This window comes from Pollicipes pollicipes, unplaced genomic scaffold (genome assembly GCF_011947565.3).
Source record: "Pollicipes pollicipes isolate AB1234 unplaced genomic scaffold, Ppol_2.1 Scaffold_4255;HRSCAF=5007_pilon_pilon_pilon, whole genome shotgun sequence".
In the NCBI taxonomy this organism is placed as follows: domain Eukaryota; kingdom Metazoa; phylum Arthropoda; class Thecostraca; order Pollicipedomorpha; family Pollicipedidae; genus Pollicipes; species Pollicipes pollicipes.
In genome coordinates this window covers 71,960-87,662 of record NW_023596454.1, presented here as the reverse complement: position 1 = coordinate 87,662, position 15,703 = coordinate 71,960, and the positions used below count along the sequence as shown (strand labels likewise).

General features: G+C 54.2%; 1 protein-coding gene across 1 annotated transcript; it reads left to right on the top strand.

Annotated features, from left to right (window-relative positions):
* Positions 1-287: 287 nt before the first annotated feature.
* Positions 288-14,660, top strand: LOC119096175 (exportin-6-like; the record flags this gene model as incomplete). The annotated part of the gene is made up of 3 exons (XM_037218975.1): positions 288-468; positions 951-1,197; positions 14,329-14,660. Coding segments are annotated over 3 exons (760 nt in total), but the record flags the coding sequence as incomplete, so codon positions are not given.
* Between the last annotated feature and the right edge of the window lie 1,043 nt (positions 14,661-15,703).

The following is a 15,703-nucleotide window of genomic DNA, read 5'->3' as shown; positions in this document are numbered from 1 at the left end:
CGGCGGTCAGCTGGTCGCCGGTGTATCGTATTGGAAATGGACGAAGGTCAGGTCCTTCGCGCGAATCCAGATCGCGAAGAACTACTCCTGACCGCGGTCAAGTCCTCACGCATCTGTGTGAGCATGCTCGATCTAGCAAAGACATGTTATTTCGACCATGCTGTGCTGGACTAGAGCTGCCTCGGAAATACACATGAACGGAAAAGTCCACTCTTGGGTGCTGTCATGCTTCGTTCGCGGGCTGCCGCCGCCGAACTTGTGTCAACCGTGCGCGTTGACCTGCGCAGGAGCTCGGTGCTGAAGACGCTCAGCTCCGTGGCCGAGGAGGACGAGGTGACGAACGAGAAGCAGTTCGTGGCCATCCTCGAGGCCATGGGCCAGTCGTTCCTGCAGGCCGACATCAACGTGTTCCGCCTGAACTTGGCCACACTGCAGATGCTCAACTGCAAGTGGAAGCTCTATCACAAGGTCGGGCCCGAGTGCGGTGGGGGGGGGGGGGGGGGCAAGCTTGTCTCGGCTGATTTGCCGACGTGGGATCACATGCCTCAGTTGATGCATCAGGCCTTTTAGCAGGGTGATATTAGTCATTTCCTTGGAGCGCTTAGTATTTTCTATAGTGAGGAAACAGGGTGTCGAAAACTCGGTGGTTTGCATTTTTTCTGTGCTGGACAGAGCTTTGTTTTACACCGGTGTCTTGCTTAGTAGTAACTTGCAGGAATAAAGCGACTAAAGCCAGCAAAAACCGGGAAATGTCGGGAGTATTGCCGTGTTCAGTTACCATCGCCGGGCGCCAGAGACTCAATGACACGTGCTATTTTTATCTAACTGAACCGAAGTAATCACGTGTTTGGCGTGCGTACATCTTCCATTAACGGCCCCAGGTGTCCGTGTCGCCACTGTGCTGTCGCTGCCAGCACCTGCCCCTAACCCCGACCGTCTCTGTCCGACAGCCGGTGTTCCGCCGCTTGCTGCTGGCACGCTTCATGACGGTGCTGCTGCAGACGCTGCTGCAGCGCTCGCACGACCTGCTGCGCGACGAGATCGCCGGCTGCCTGCACGAGCTGGCCGCCGTCGACTTCGCCGACTTCTTCGACCGGTTCGTGCCGGGCGTGCTGCTGGACACGCCGGGCCTGGACGCGCCGCAGCGGCGCACGCTGGCCGCCCTGCTGCCGCGCCGCACCGACCTGCCCACGTTCAGCGCGACCTGCACCGCTTCGTCAGCGACCTGCGCTACTACCGGCTGGTCAATGAGAGCCTGCGCGCCGGCCGCGGCGGCGGCCAGTCGGTCTGATGCGGCGTCGGCGCGGTGGCGAGCCGGAGGCCGCGGGTGACGGCGGTGGCGGTGAGCCAGGTCCCTGGATGACTTGGAGCGGTGATGAGCCAGAGTCCGTGGGTGACTCGGGGCGGCGGTGAGCCAGAGTCTCGGTGACTCGGGGCGGCGGTGAGCCAGAGTCCTCGGTGACTCGGGCGGCGGTGAGCAGAGTCCGTGGGTGACTCGGGCGGCGGTGAGCCAGGGTCCGTGGGTGACTCGGGGCGGCGGTGAGCCGGAGTCCGTGGGTCACTCGGGGGCGGGTGAGCCAGAGTCCGTGGGTCACTCGGGGCGGTGGTGAGCCGAGTCCGTGGGTGACTCGGGGCGTGGTGAGCCAGAGTCCGTGGGTGACTCGGGGGGTGGTGAGCCAGAGTCCGTGGGTGACTCGATGCGGTGGTGAGCCAGAGTCCATCGGTGACTCGGGGCGGCGGTGAGCCAGAGTCCGGGTGACTCGGGGCGGTAGTGAGCCGGTGAGAGTCCGTGGGTGACTCGGGGCGGCGGTGAGCCAGGGTCCGTGGGTGACTCGGGGCGCCGGTCGTGGGTGACTCGGGGCGGCGGTGAGCCGGAGCCCGTGGGTGACTCGGGGCGGCGGTGAACCAGAGTATGCTGACGAGGCGGAGTCGCCGGTTAGTGAGTCTGCCGGCGCAGGCAGCAGTGATGAGACGCAGCGGCTCCGATGAGCCGCGGTTCTGGCCGGGGGAGCCGGAGCCGGCGGAGGTGACCGGCTGAAGTCCTCCGGCAGGACGCTGGGGTACGCCAGGGCTGGTGGGACGGGCGACCCGCGGTGGGGCGGCTTATGCCTTGGCTTCCCGAAAACGTGCAATATGGAATCCGCTCGTTCTGTCCGACTGCGGCGAAGGTTGGTGGTTACACCACACCGGCGGATCGGTGACTGCGCGGCACCAAAGTGAGACCACAGATGCCCGAGATGTGGGCGTGTTGCAGGAAGCCTATTTCTTCCTCTTCACTTGATTTGGCGAGGTGCGCCAGCTCAGCTGATGCGGCGGGGACTGGGAGTGATCTGAACTGACGCTGACTGACACTGGCTGACACTGAGACTGATCCCAACAGTACTGGCAGGGGCCGGTGCGTGCGTGACAAATGAGAAGATGCTCAACATCTTTGCATTTAGCATGACAGACTACTTTTACGCTCGGACTATCATCAGAGGCGATCAGTCACCGGTACCGCTTCTGTGGCCTCACGCCGGCACAAAGGTCTCTCCCTGAATATTTTGTTTAACGATTTTTCATTCGCAATAGTGTACCAGTTTTTCGTGGCTGCTGCAGACCGGTGGTGGCAGAGCAGACAGACCAGACCAACCAGACCAGACCAGACCAGACCAGACTAGACTAGACTAGACTAGACTAGACTGGACCAGACGAAACTAGAATGTACTAGACTAGACCAGACCAGCCAGCCGGTCCAGACCAGACCAACCATACTGACACAGAGAAGAAAACCGGTTCTGATACCCCTGGCGGGAACAAGACCGGAACCTTAACCAGATAAAGTCGAACTCCGGAACGTAGACCAAGGCTCGAACCGACGCCAAGGCTGTGACATGGAGCCGGGACCACTGCCGAGGCCGTGAGTCGGCCTCGGCCTCGCACCGGGGACAGACCGACCCCGATAACGGGATGCTTGGGATGCGCTGGCCGCCAGCGGAGCTTACGCGCCTGCCGGTCGTCCTGGGCGGCACATAGATGGCGGTTGCTGTCGGCCACTCAGCAGGGACAGCGCCGACTGGTTTCGGTGACGTCACACGCCGTCACAAGCGCGGCCACTGGGCTGTTTGACAGGGGAGTGACATTATACCTGGTGACAGTTGTGTACATGGTCCGGGGTGCGAAGTCAGCCTTAGGGAGAGGTGGCGCTGGCGCAGCAGACACGGGCGGCGGTAAGGGCGCTGCCGGCGGGGTCGGCGCTGGTGCACAGCTTCAAAAGCGGCATTGGTGCGAGCCGGGCCGAGCTGGGTCGAGTTCGGTCGCGGCGTGTGTCGATCTTGCCCCTCGCAAGCGTAGCTTCCTGGCTATTGTCAGGGAAGAAGGAGGTCCAACTGCGTGTTTGTTGTTTTTTCACGATGGGGTGTCAAAACCCCGGGCCAGGAAGAGGAGTGTTCGTTGCTTGTTGCTTCGCCCGTTGCTTTGCGTGCCTGCGAAGGGGGGGGGGCGAGTCGGTGGACGGTGGACGGTGGACTGAGCGAGGTGCAGTCCTGCGGAGCTCTTCTGGCCGCTCCAGCAGTGGGTGGCCACTGGAGAGGCTCGGCCTCCATCCCCGCCTCCGGCGAGCGCGCCGGGCGGATAAATGACCGCGGACCACAGCAGGGAACAAAGACCGCTCAGCCTTGGCTCAGGCGTGCCTCTGGCCGCTGCAGGACGCGTGTCCGCAGTCCACCAGTGCGGTGTGTACGCCGGGCTGGCTGCTGGACGCACCTGACCTTGCCTCGTGTGAGCTGTGTCTCGAGTAGTCGTCAAGAGATCCGGTCTTGTCAGACACGGCCGGTGTTGATGTGGTGTGTGTGTGTGTGTGTATGTGTGGTTGGGGCTGAACGATGGCGGGGGCGACGGTGCCAAGTGATAGCAAGTCAAGAGATGGCTTGTCGAGATAGAGAGAGTGGCGGCGTAAATCGATAGCGTGTCCTGCGTGGCAAACTCGGCTCCAAGTGCCCAAGCGCGCGCCCGGCGGTGTGCATGCGCGCGGTATCTGTACATTCTGTATATATCATTCCGTTGCTGTGATACGATACGAGTTGTAATTTATATGTTACCAATGGGTATTTTTAACGATAATACATTTTCGATACTTGTGTTGCACCAGTTCATCGAAGCCCGGTGGTCGAACCAATGAAGGTGCGTAACATCTCGCAATCCGACAAGACCAGCCATGCGTTGGTTTCACGACGAAAGGATGGTCAAGTACAAGAGGCAGCCGCGCAAGAACCATCGATCTTACTCATCGACCTGGCTTTCTGTAAGTTGTGTTACCATCAGCTGTGTCCGGGGCGCTGACGTCACTGGTGCCGAGACTTCAGTGCGCAGCTGGGCACGATGCGCGTGGCGGAACACTGCGGGGCGGCCGCGACGTCGAACATCCTCGTGCAGGTTGAGGGCACGGTTGGACCGCCAGGACGATCGCGCATAATTTAACGACGAATAGGATGATGCGTTTTGCAGGCCTTTGCGGTCGACCATGACGCGGTGCGCGAGAAAGCTGAAGACGTTCATATGAGAACTGTTGCGGGTATGACGCTTAGGCCGCCCATAGGGTATTGTGTCCCTTTCCCTGGAAGAGCCTTGTAAAGGTCGCGAGCGTTGATTTCGTTAGTAACATACGGTTCACACCTTGAACACGCTTGGCGTAAGACTGATGCATTGCCAAGAATGCGTCGTGGGACCCCTAAATCTGCACATGGTTTTCTCGCGACGAGAAAATTTCAATTTTTAGTGGGATGGAACACGAGGTATATTTCAGTGGCTCGTCATAGTAATGGCGTGTTACTTTCAGATCATGTATAGAGTTTTAACTCTGCTGGCGACTATTTGGTTGTGGCCTGCCTCCCAGTTCGGGAGGTCCCCAAAGAAGTGGACAGTGTTGCAAGAGCCCTTTTACTCGGACCAGCTGATTCGGATTAGCCTAGACGCTAGTGCAACGCCAAAACCTCGCCCCTGGTGCAATTTGGACACCCAAAGTGTGGCGTAACGTGGACATCAGCTGATGCTGGAGGTGACATACGCGTGCCAGATCCTCGGCACGTGTGTGAACCAATAGTACCGAAACCACTTAAATAGCGAACCAAGTCGTACTGGAATATGTTAGATCGACACGCGACGAATCATAAAGTCACATTTGTGAGCTATCTGTTAACAACAACGTTAATAGTCTAATTCACAGTAGACAACAGACAGATGATATGTAAGCCAGTGCTTCCAAGAAAGAGATGCTAAGCACCACTGTTATCTGTCGTAAAAGAGCACCCAAGACGTCATTCCCTTGTTGCCCAGTTTAGTCAAGAATATATCTAAGTTAACAGATACGGTCGGCTTATATATCGTTAGGTGAAGGAATAAGGTCAAACACAACTAGAGAGGTTCACCTTCAGCGGTGCAAACCGCCAGCTTCTGCGTATTGCCGCATTGCCGAATCGAACCAGTAAACACAAGGTGACACGACTAAGCAACCGGGGCCTATCAACCCATGTGTCGGAATTAGGCGAATGTTATATTGTAGATCTTCGGTCGCAAAACTGCACCTACGCGATTTTACATAGCCCGATTAGTGAAATGGCTCGCTAACAATTCTGTTTAACGTTGTTTGCGCCCAGTGCACGCCCCCCCCCCCCCCCCTCCTCCTGCGCCTGCTCCTGGTACGCATGATCAGATATTGATGTGACGTGAATAGACCGACTTCATCGCCACTCCACGCCTCGCCACGGCAGCCATGCGAGTGCGCAGCGACCGGGTTGGGGCTCAAAATGAGAAGCACCTGGCGTTTCGCAGCACGCCACCAGAAAACCCCATTCTCCGCTCCGTGCGCGGTTGGAGACCTCCCCGAAATACGTCTTCCGGGCGGCAGCCGGGCCCGCCCCAGCGGGAGGTCGCCCCCGCAGCGCCGGCAGCCAGAAGTGGTGCACCCCGGCACTGTGCCGGTCTGGGCAGCCGTCCAGGCGCCCCCCGCCGAGAGTGGCGGTGGGCTAGACCGCTCTCCAGGGCCGTCCCAGGGCCCGCAGTCGGCGGCGAGAAGGGAGGCAGACGCGACGCGGCCGTCGGTAGGCGCTGTTCGGTGCGCTGTCCGGGTGCGTCTTCGAAGCTGGGCGGGCTGTCGCTGAACGTCTCCGACGCACCGTTGGCGGGACTCGTCCGTCGGACTGGCCGGCCAGAGCCGGACTGGGAAGTGCCAGAGCTGGAACGTGGGCTTTCAGAGCCGGCACCGCGCGGAGTCATCTGTTTGACTCGTCCGTGAAGAGCTACTATAGTCTGACGGCTGTCATTCCGCGCCTGACGGCTGTCATACCGTGCCAGGCGCCTGTCATAATACGCCAGGCTTTTGGCCATCAGTGAACCCCTGTGAACAGTCCAGACTGTGAGTGGGCTCTGTGAGCTATGTGTGGATTGCCAGAGATGCAAGTAAGGCATCAGAAGCTGTAGGAGCAGCCAGTGCGTCCAAGAGTCCTCTTCTAGGCCACAGTACGGTCGCGGTCACCCACGCAGGCAGTCACGATGCTGAAATACCTGATGGGATTCTTCTGTGTCTTCGTCTCCTGCTGCGGCTTCCTTCTGTAGCTGACGCCGCTCCTGACTTCACCCAACTGGGGCCAGGCGGCAAGTGGGAGCGGCTCCCACCTGACAAGAGCTGCGTACTTCAGTCCAACTGGCGTTCTAATCACACTTATACGTTCGCCACGGTTGATCAGGCTCGGTACACGTGACTCTTTCATCGACAAGTCTGGGTTGCGCAAAGAAAAGAGGACTGTTGACGGAGGATCGCGCCGCTGAGGAGACCGCTGGCGCCGTCTCCGTCTGACTGGTGACGTCAGCTGACTGGTGACGTCACTGACTGGTGACGTCATGCCCCGCCGAGGCGACGCTCCGCCATCGCTAGGAAAGCTGCCTCGGCTGATTCTGCTAGCCTGCATGAGGGCCCTCAAGCTGTCCCCGCCCAGCTGCGTGCTGTACGCACTCATGCTGCTAGCAGGCCGCGTCACTGGGGTCAGGATGAACCCCGCCGGTCACTGATCGGGTCACCATGGTCAGGATGAACCCTGCGGTCACCGATCGGGTCACCAGGGTCAGGATGGATCCCGCCGGTCACTGACCGGCAGGGTTCATCGCCTGTCCGTCAACAAACGCCGGTCTCCGACCGAGTCATCAGGATCAGCACGCACTCCGCCGGACACTGACCAGGTCACCAGCGTCAGGAAGACCTCTGCCAGTCACCTGTCACATCAGCTGAGTCAGACTGAACTCCGACCATCACTGACTGGAACACCGGGTGAATGATCGGGTCCCATGGGTCACCAGAGTGGATCCGGACAATCGCTTGACGTGGTGACGGCAAGGCGCACTCGGTGTGAAGCGAGACGATACTGTCCGTAACTAGATCATCAAAGTCACTGACGGTGACCTCGGCCAGCAAGACTGATGCGAACAAGCTGCAGCTGCTGCTTTCTAGGCCACACACAGCTAAATTATCTGGCGTGCTGACCTCATAACAAATTCTCCTGGCGGATGCACTGCTCGGTCGGTTGTCCGCAGGCTGTTCGGTCACACCCACGGGAACTGTGTGGATGTTTGATGGAGTGCTCTACTTCGCTGTTATGGCGTGACTTACGGAAAAAATGACAAGACGGATCTCATCAGGGATGAATGTGTCAAGTGTGCCGTGTGCGGCGGTGTAGGGTGCACCATGTGCGATGATGTGCTGACTTCGGCACAGGCAAACATGACCGATGTGTGTCTTTCAGTTAACTGTGTAATGACGTGTACTTTAAACATCAATACAGTTTGCCCTTATGCTCAGAATAGCACCGCATTGCGATTAGCTCTCCGCCAAAAGCGTCACTTTGGTGAGATCTGTCGATATTCGATGACTCCATGCAAGAATACATGCACCCGCACATTCTTAGGGTGCTTGAAGTCTATCGTTATTTAAATGGTGAGCTTCAGTTTGCGTGATGAGCATATGATTAGAGCTCTATGTGATGGGTAATATTCAACGTTCAATCACCAAATACGGGCATTTCCTCCCAAATAACAGCAGAAGAGATGAATACAGCAGAGGGTTGCAATTTTCCCCTTTCGCTGCTTTGGATCAATGGGCAAAGCCTTTCATTGCTTTAGTCCAACAGTTCTTTTCCGGAATATCACTGTCACTGCTTATAAGCATAAGCAGCATGCACTTGCACGTGAGGGAAGGTGCACGCGGAAAAAATGTCAGTTCTGCTCCGATCAGCTTTCATTTCCTTGCTCTTCCACATCGTTACCGTTGACGACGGCTGTTGCAGCAAAACTAGATAAAAGCTATTCTTTTATTGCACACTGGACATTCCCCGTCTGCTTAAAAGTCATGAACTTTTTTAAAGTTTAATGCGAACCTTTTGAATGATGGATTGCTATGATCATCCCTCACGCTAACAGTGCTTGCTGTGTGAGCTCTGACCTCTGCCATGATCGTGCAATTGCAGGTCGGTGGCGGAATTTAGAGGCAAGAAGTTAAATTCCGCGATGCCCTGCACTCTGACGCCACCTGACCTTTAGCGCAACCGCTGCCACCGGTCGCAGCCATACCTGGCAAGAGACGATAGCAATGCCTAAAGTGACTCGAAGCTACCTCGCCACGGGCGGGTGGATCGGAAGAGAGGCGCTCTAACCAAATGAGCTGTCGGGAAGAGGAAATCGTTTAGCGATCAGTTAATGCCACCATATTTATTCTCATAGGCACCAGCGTGACGACACATAGTTACGGAAGGTGTAGGCGTACTGGTGTCCGAGGCTGTCGAGAGAAGTCTCTTGAATGTGATTAGAAATCGGAAAACACATCACACCGTGTCTCACATTATCAAGCCACAAGTGCCCAAGTCTAGCGACTTCAAACGCGAATAAGGGATCGCCTATATAATATGAAATCGATGCAAAAGACTCAACCTTCTCGACACGAAACTCGGACAAATTCAGCCAATCTCCGATATATACAAAGAAACACTCGCTCATCAGCCTCATTATCTTTGCGAGCCGAGCGAAAGAACACTGTTGGCCCTTCACGAATGCGAAGGATATGTAGTCCACCTGCGTCCCGTGGGTCCGTCATTCGCTCGGAATTTCCAGATCATTATAGTACTGTCCGGGTTCCCGTTCGCCCTCGCAGATGGGCGAGAGTGCGTGCTCCTGCGGCGCCAGCTCGGTGATGAGCGGTGTGTCCACCACGTCCACCGGTGAAGGCGCAGAGTTGCGCCGGCTTGTTCTTCCACAGCCACGAGCGGCAGTCCTTCTTGAAGCTGCCGACCATTTCGGTCCGGTCGTGGAAGCGTCCCTGAAACCACTGCAGTGACATGGGGGATATACTTGACCTCGATTCGATTCGGGATCGTCTGGTCCCAGCCGTCGTAGACCAGCGCTGGTCGGTCCTGCTCGTACTCGGTGCCGTCCGGCGCCTCTGTTGGTGGATTGGGAAGCTGAGTTTCATCCGGGCCCACACAGATGTCGTGGCAGTGGGTCGTGGTGATGATCACTTCCGAGAAATTGCGCGGCGGAGTCGACACAAGGGCCCTCTGCTGCGGGGCCGGGATGGTGATCGAGTCCTCTTGGTCGACATGGTTGGGGCTCGTCGAATTCGGCAGAGAGTGCAGGAACGACGGGGAACTGAACCGATTCAGCGAGTGGCGCAGCTCCTTGCTGAGGTCCTCCCACGAATCACCAGAAGAGGCGACGGTTCTGTCACGAAAAGTCCACGTTTCGATATGGATGCAATGCTGAATAATCATTGCGTGAAACGAAATGTCCCTGTGCTGACTGCATGAGAACCGCATGTCGTTCGAGCCCGGTTTCATCCCTGCTTGTCGTAACTAGTGCCGTCTAAGCTACAACGACCTTTGGAACCACGAAGTCGAAAACATGGCGGTTTCAACATTTCCATGTGCAAGATAGGCCTTCTGCCTAGCATTTGCAGCTGGGGCTCGACACGTGACGTTTGACGCAACTTGACGGAAACTCGCACGGTACGCCAAAACATATTTTTGATCACGATCTCATAAATACTATACTATACTGCACGGAAACGGCAGAGATGTACCAAATTTCAACTTCTTCACTGTCTACGTAAGATCCGTCAATCGTCATAAGTGATGCGCTCGAGCACGCTTACACATAAACAGGATTTCGCTAAATGCCACTGATTGATCCGGCCATGTACTGTTTACATACGTCGAAAAACGGACATGGAAACAACGCATAAACGTGAAATTTGTGTGCTTATAAAAAATTGGTAAAAATACTTACACATTTTGTGTCACTTGAACTGCGCAATTTATCACTCATATTGAGACAACCCTGTGCAATTTTAAAGGCACCTTACACGTCGTAAAGGTCAATGCTTATGCTATACTTATTCTTGTTTTTATGCAAACTCTTGCATAGCTTGCAACGAGCACTTTCGATTTAGGGGTGCTAGTTGCCGAGTGAAAAGGGCATGAGCGAACATTTGGAGAAAAATCATTAAGTACTGTCGTACCCTTCTGCATGGACGTGACTTTGCAGAACGGATGTGACCCAATGAATGCTTCTAGTTCAAACTGCATGGTATCCGCCGGTCCCAGTCTTACCAAGAGTGCCAAGTGTTGACTTGTCGTATAGGGCATTATTTTGTGCTAGACCAAAAGAAGCCTCAGTCTAGTCAAAGCCACAGCCGACGCATCAGTGTCTTCAACCAATACCTACCTTTTGGCCTCATTAGAAAGACACTTATTCAGACAACTTTTTAGTAGCTACTTTTGAAACTATGGTCAGTTATGCTTTGGGTTTGTTGAAAATACGGCATTAAGCAGCCTTATGAGGCAGCAGAGCACAGCAAATGCAAAAAATTCGGATATATGCTATGGTTCAAACAGCACTATCTCCTGCCGAATCTTGTGTACAGTTGTGATTGTTCATGCTGTTGCTGGACAGCACTGTCCATCCGTTAGCCTGCCGCTGCTGTCCGACAGATTTCAGGAAAACATGGCAGACATCGGAGCTTATGTAGCCTGTTTGACCCTGTCGCTGCCCTGTGAAGCATGCGGCCACCCACCGCTTGGACTTCACATGCGTGCGATATATAGTGTCGAACGCAACACAAAACCGCCACAATTGAGCTACATAGTACACGTGTTTTCAAGCATAGCGTTACCAGAAGCCGTCAAATTTTGAACACAAAAATCAAGTATCTTGAAGGGAGTGGTCCACACTCAGTAGCGGAGGCGGGGGGGGGGGGGGGGGGGAGCACAGGGGCACATGCCTCCCTTAAATTCCGGAGAACCCTCGGACATTTGATTACCGGCCCCATCATCACTGACCCGATACCGCTCGCTCGTTTGTCGAACCGAGAACTTACGCCACAATCGAGAGGCCTCACTCGGGGTTCCGGGCGTCTTTTTTCGCGGAAAAGAAGGGATATTTTCATATCACGTGTCCACACAACTGGGGATCAGAGATATATGCACTTTTCTGCGTATTTGGGATGTAAGTGCTGCTTTTCTTCGTAGCCATGGTGCGTGCCAAATTTTAACGCCTTATGATACAGGCAGCCCTGGTGGTTTCATTGAGTGATAATTTGCCCTGATAGCCCTGAAAAGCTGCATCCGAAACTTTTGAACTGCATACATCTCTGGGGTGGGCGTCGACGCTAAGAAGCGCCTGTTGCGTGAGCCATGACCGCACCATCCGATAGCAAATTCAGGTTAACAACACATTTATGGTGAGACCTTAACGTGCCGCAATGCTCGGATCGGTCAACAATGCCCCTCTGACGTCACCCGACCGCTGGCGCGGCCGCTGCCACGGGTGGCGGGCTGTCCCGGTCAGGGTCAAATAACGAGCGCTTGAAGCGACTCGAACCCACCCCACCACCAGTGGGAGAATCGGAACGGAGACGCTCTAACGAACTGAGCTGTCGAGAGGGGCTAGATTTCAGGCTAGGTAGGCTTCGGGACGGAATTATTTAAATTCGGTTCACCGGTATATTTTCCACCTAGTGTACTACATCAAGGTTGTGAGGAGTGGAAGTAACACACTTTGTGCGGTGTACTCCGGGGTTGAAAAAACTATTGAGGCGGTGTTCATCTATTTTTGCAAATAAATCTACCGGTAAGCATAGGCTCAAATCGTCGGGTTTCCTCATCATATCCAATACCCTCTTGATAACATCGCTCCTCACTCCTAGGACCATGAAGGTCGATCATTTTCAACATGAGAACTCCAAACTCATAACGCCAAGACACGGAGAGAACATGACCTTTTATCCATATGTCAACTTTCTACATACGTCGAAGCGCTGGTCGCGCTATTCTGCACGTATATTCATTATACACGAATACACGCTATTATAGCACGTATTCTACGCGCTATTCGCTGGTAACCCGCCCGGCCACTAGCCTCTACCTACCTTGTCCTTCCAGTGATCGACCTGTCTACTGAGAATAGTGTGCAAGTTCAGTTTGTCAAAATAGGTACATCCTGACCGCTCTGAGTCATTACACCACAACGTGCAGATCGTTGCACTGTGACTCGTCTCACTATCGCTTGCTGTTTCCACCGCGGCGGGAAGCGCGCCCACAGGCAACAGCTGGACGTCTGCTCCGGCTGCTCTGCAGACACCAGAATAACTGGCGTGATGTACCGTCTTGTGATGTACCGTGTTGAGCAAGGTACGATGACGTAATCGAACCGTGACGCATCGAGCAGCTTGTTTGCTAAGCAGAAATATGTATTGTCTAGAGCAGTCTTTTCTCCTTAAAAAGCATGCCAATGGTTATAAGTGAGCTTGTTTCATCATATCTGATGCTTGCTTCAGTATCTCCAAATGTGAAACATTCCTTTTAAATGGTGCAGCCAGAATTTCGCCCTGAACGAGGCTAACATGAGCCATGGCCTATGGTGGTTGTTACGGACAAAATAGCTGTCCATCATGTATCTTAACGTCTCAGCAGGTCACTTTGCTGTACTCTTTGTCTTTTCGTCTGCCATTTAAAGACTGAGCTTTCGCCCTTCAAGGTCAAGGTCAAGGTGACCAAATGCCTAATAGATTGCTCCCATTTTGCCAATCGAATAAGAGCCAAGATTACGTATGAGAGTGGGTCTCTGGCTCGCTTCTTTTCAAGAGTTGATGAACATAAATGAAACAGTGGTGCTATTATGAGCCATGCTGTCGAGTTTAATCTTTTTTTCCTGGAACGCATCAGCTACTGATTTTCCGAAACGGATTAAGATACCAAAATTTAACTATGCATATTTGAGTTGTTCAGTGCATTTGTGAGTAGCATTATTCACATATATAAGACAGCAGTAATAAACTGATTCCTCGGGGAAAAACCAGGAGAACCAGTCTATTTCTCCACTCTCTCGGTTTTTGTGCGAGGAATAAGGCTATTACTACTGACATATATATGCATATTTGACACCGAAACGTAATTTCGTAAGCCGGCCTCTTCGCCCACTGAAATGGCTTGAACACAACAACATATGTTTTGCGTTGTGCGCGCGACAATTTGCTGCACATTCTCCTCTTTTCCAAGGAATCTCTCATTTTCCGAAGTTCTCTGTATTCCGTCCATGTTGCCTATAGCTTGAAGTTAAATGGGATAACGGTCGCATTCTCAAAGTATTGTCGATAGCAGTAGCACTCTTGAATATCTAGCATAGCGGTGCGTTAAATATGATCGCACAGCGAGGACAGCTGTCCGTCCCGCTCTAGAAAAACTTAAAGTTCACTCGTGCTTAGGAACAGGATGTCTGGGGGGGAGGGGGGGGCGTCCAATATTTGAGGCGAGTAGCTTCTTCTTTATCTGAACTCCCAAACTTTTTGGCTCGAGCAAATCAGCACAAAACAATCAAGAAGCACAAGTACGTTTGGTAGTGTTCAATTTTGTACACCCTCCTTGACATAACTTCTATGAGCATTGGAACTTTGGATTTGACATAGGCTGCTTCCCTCGGAGTTAAAGTTCTCACTTCCCAACTTAACACGAGGGCATGGAACATAAGCACTGTCGCCACGTAATCTCGCATTGGCAACTGATTCATGAAGGACGTCACGAGATGTGTGGTTAGTATATCTCCGGCTACTGGTTGGCTGTCCCTGGAATATCCACGTTGCGGGACAGCTGGGAGGTTCATGGAAGCGGCGCATGCCAATGGTGCAGTCTGCTCCAGACAGTGGGAGAGGCAGTGTCTCACGCGGCCGGACCAGCTCCAGACGCGCGCGAGAGGGAATGCGCGTTCTGCCGGCAGTCCGGTGGTGGCCGGCCTTCTCGGCGCTGGTCTGCCTCGCAGGCTGCGGTGGTGACCTCTACACGGCCGGTACCCTGCGGCAGTACCTCAAGGAGGTGGTCAACGAGGCGCTGAATGTTTACTGCGAGAGTCTGAAGCAGTCAGGGGGTGGATCCAGTGCCTTTCAGTGCAGCTGCCCTGCCGGCTTCAAGTGGTGCGCTGGACACTGCTACAAACTGCAAGAGGCGTTCATGACGCATGACCAAGCTGATGCCAGCTGTGTACAGATCAACTCACACCTGGCGGTGCCACGCAGTCGTGAAGAGAACCTGTGCGTCGCCGTTATAGCCAGTGAAGAGGACACGTGGCTGGGCATCAACGATCGGTATAGCTGAAGGCTTATTTGTCGATTGGGAAGGTCGTCCACTGACGGGAGAGCACTTCAAGGCATGGGCCCGTGGCCAGCCCGACGACGCATCCGATGAAGAAGATTGTGTGGAGATGTGGGGATCGAAATCCACTGAACATATTATATACGCCGAGTGGAACGACAGACGATGCACCGTCAACAATCCTTCAGTGTGCCAACTGGCGTAGGCAAGACATCCAATGCGACCGACAGAAGTCTGAAAAGGTTTTTGGTTTGATGTACTTACTCCCGTATTCGCTTCTCTAACCGATCGAGTCGACCTATTTACGTGCTGCCACTGAAATAAAAGCAGATACAACATGCGACCACCTGATGCTTTTGTTGTACAACCGAGATCGTTGGAGCAAAACCCAAAGATTGTTCAAAACCGAACATTCTCCACGCAAAATCTGCGCAGAACTCAAAGGGGTCTCTGGCACGATGTGTCAAAAAAACGGAGAATTTTCTTGTCAGTTGCACAGAATGATTGAGTCGAGGTGCTCCTAGGCTCACTCTCCGTTTCACGCACTCGGAGGACCCCGAGTCTGTACTCTCAGCATGGGTCTGCAGTTCACGATGTCGACCGTGCACCTCTGACCGCGTTACGTACCACTCCATTGAGGCAAGACTGCAGGTGAGAGAGCTTTTCTGCTTCGCTCAGACCCCGATGCTCGTGCACCAGTGTATTTAACAGTGAGCTCCAACGAGGTCACTGCAGTGGCGAGCCGTCAAAGCTTTCGAACTTGAGCTACGGCCGCCGAGCCGAGTTATGCGCCGAGTCATGTGCCGAGCCATGCGCCGAGCCATGTACCGAGCCATGTGCTGAGCCATGTGCCGAGCCATGTGCCGAGTCATGCGCCGAGCCATGTGTTGGGCCATGTGCCGAGACTATGTGTCGAGCCATGTGCTGTGCGGACGGTTCGATCGTTTCGGTAGGTTCTGAGAACTGAGTTGTCTGTAAGCAAGAATTTCGGACATAGGGTCAACACATTTTTAACTGCAAGGGGGAATCAGGTTTTGGCAGCATCC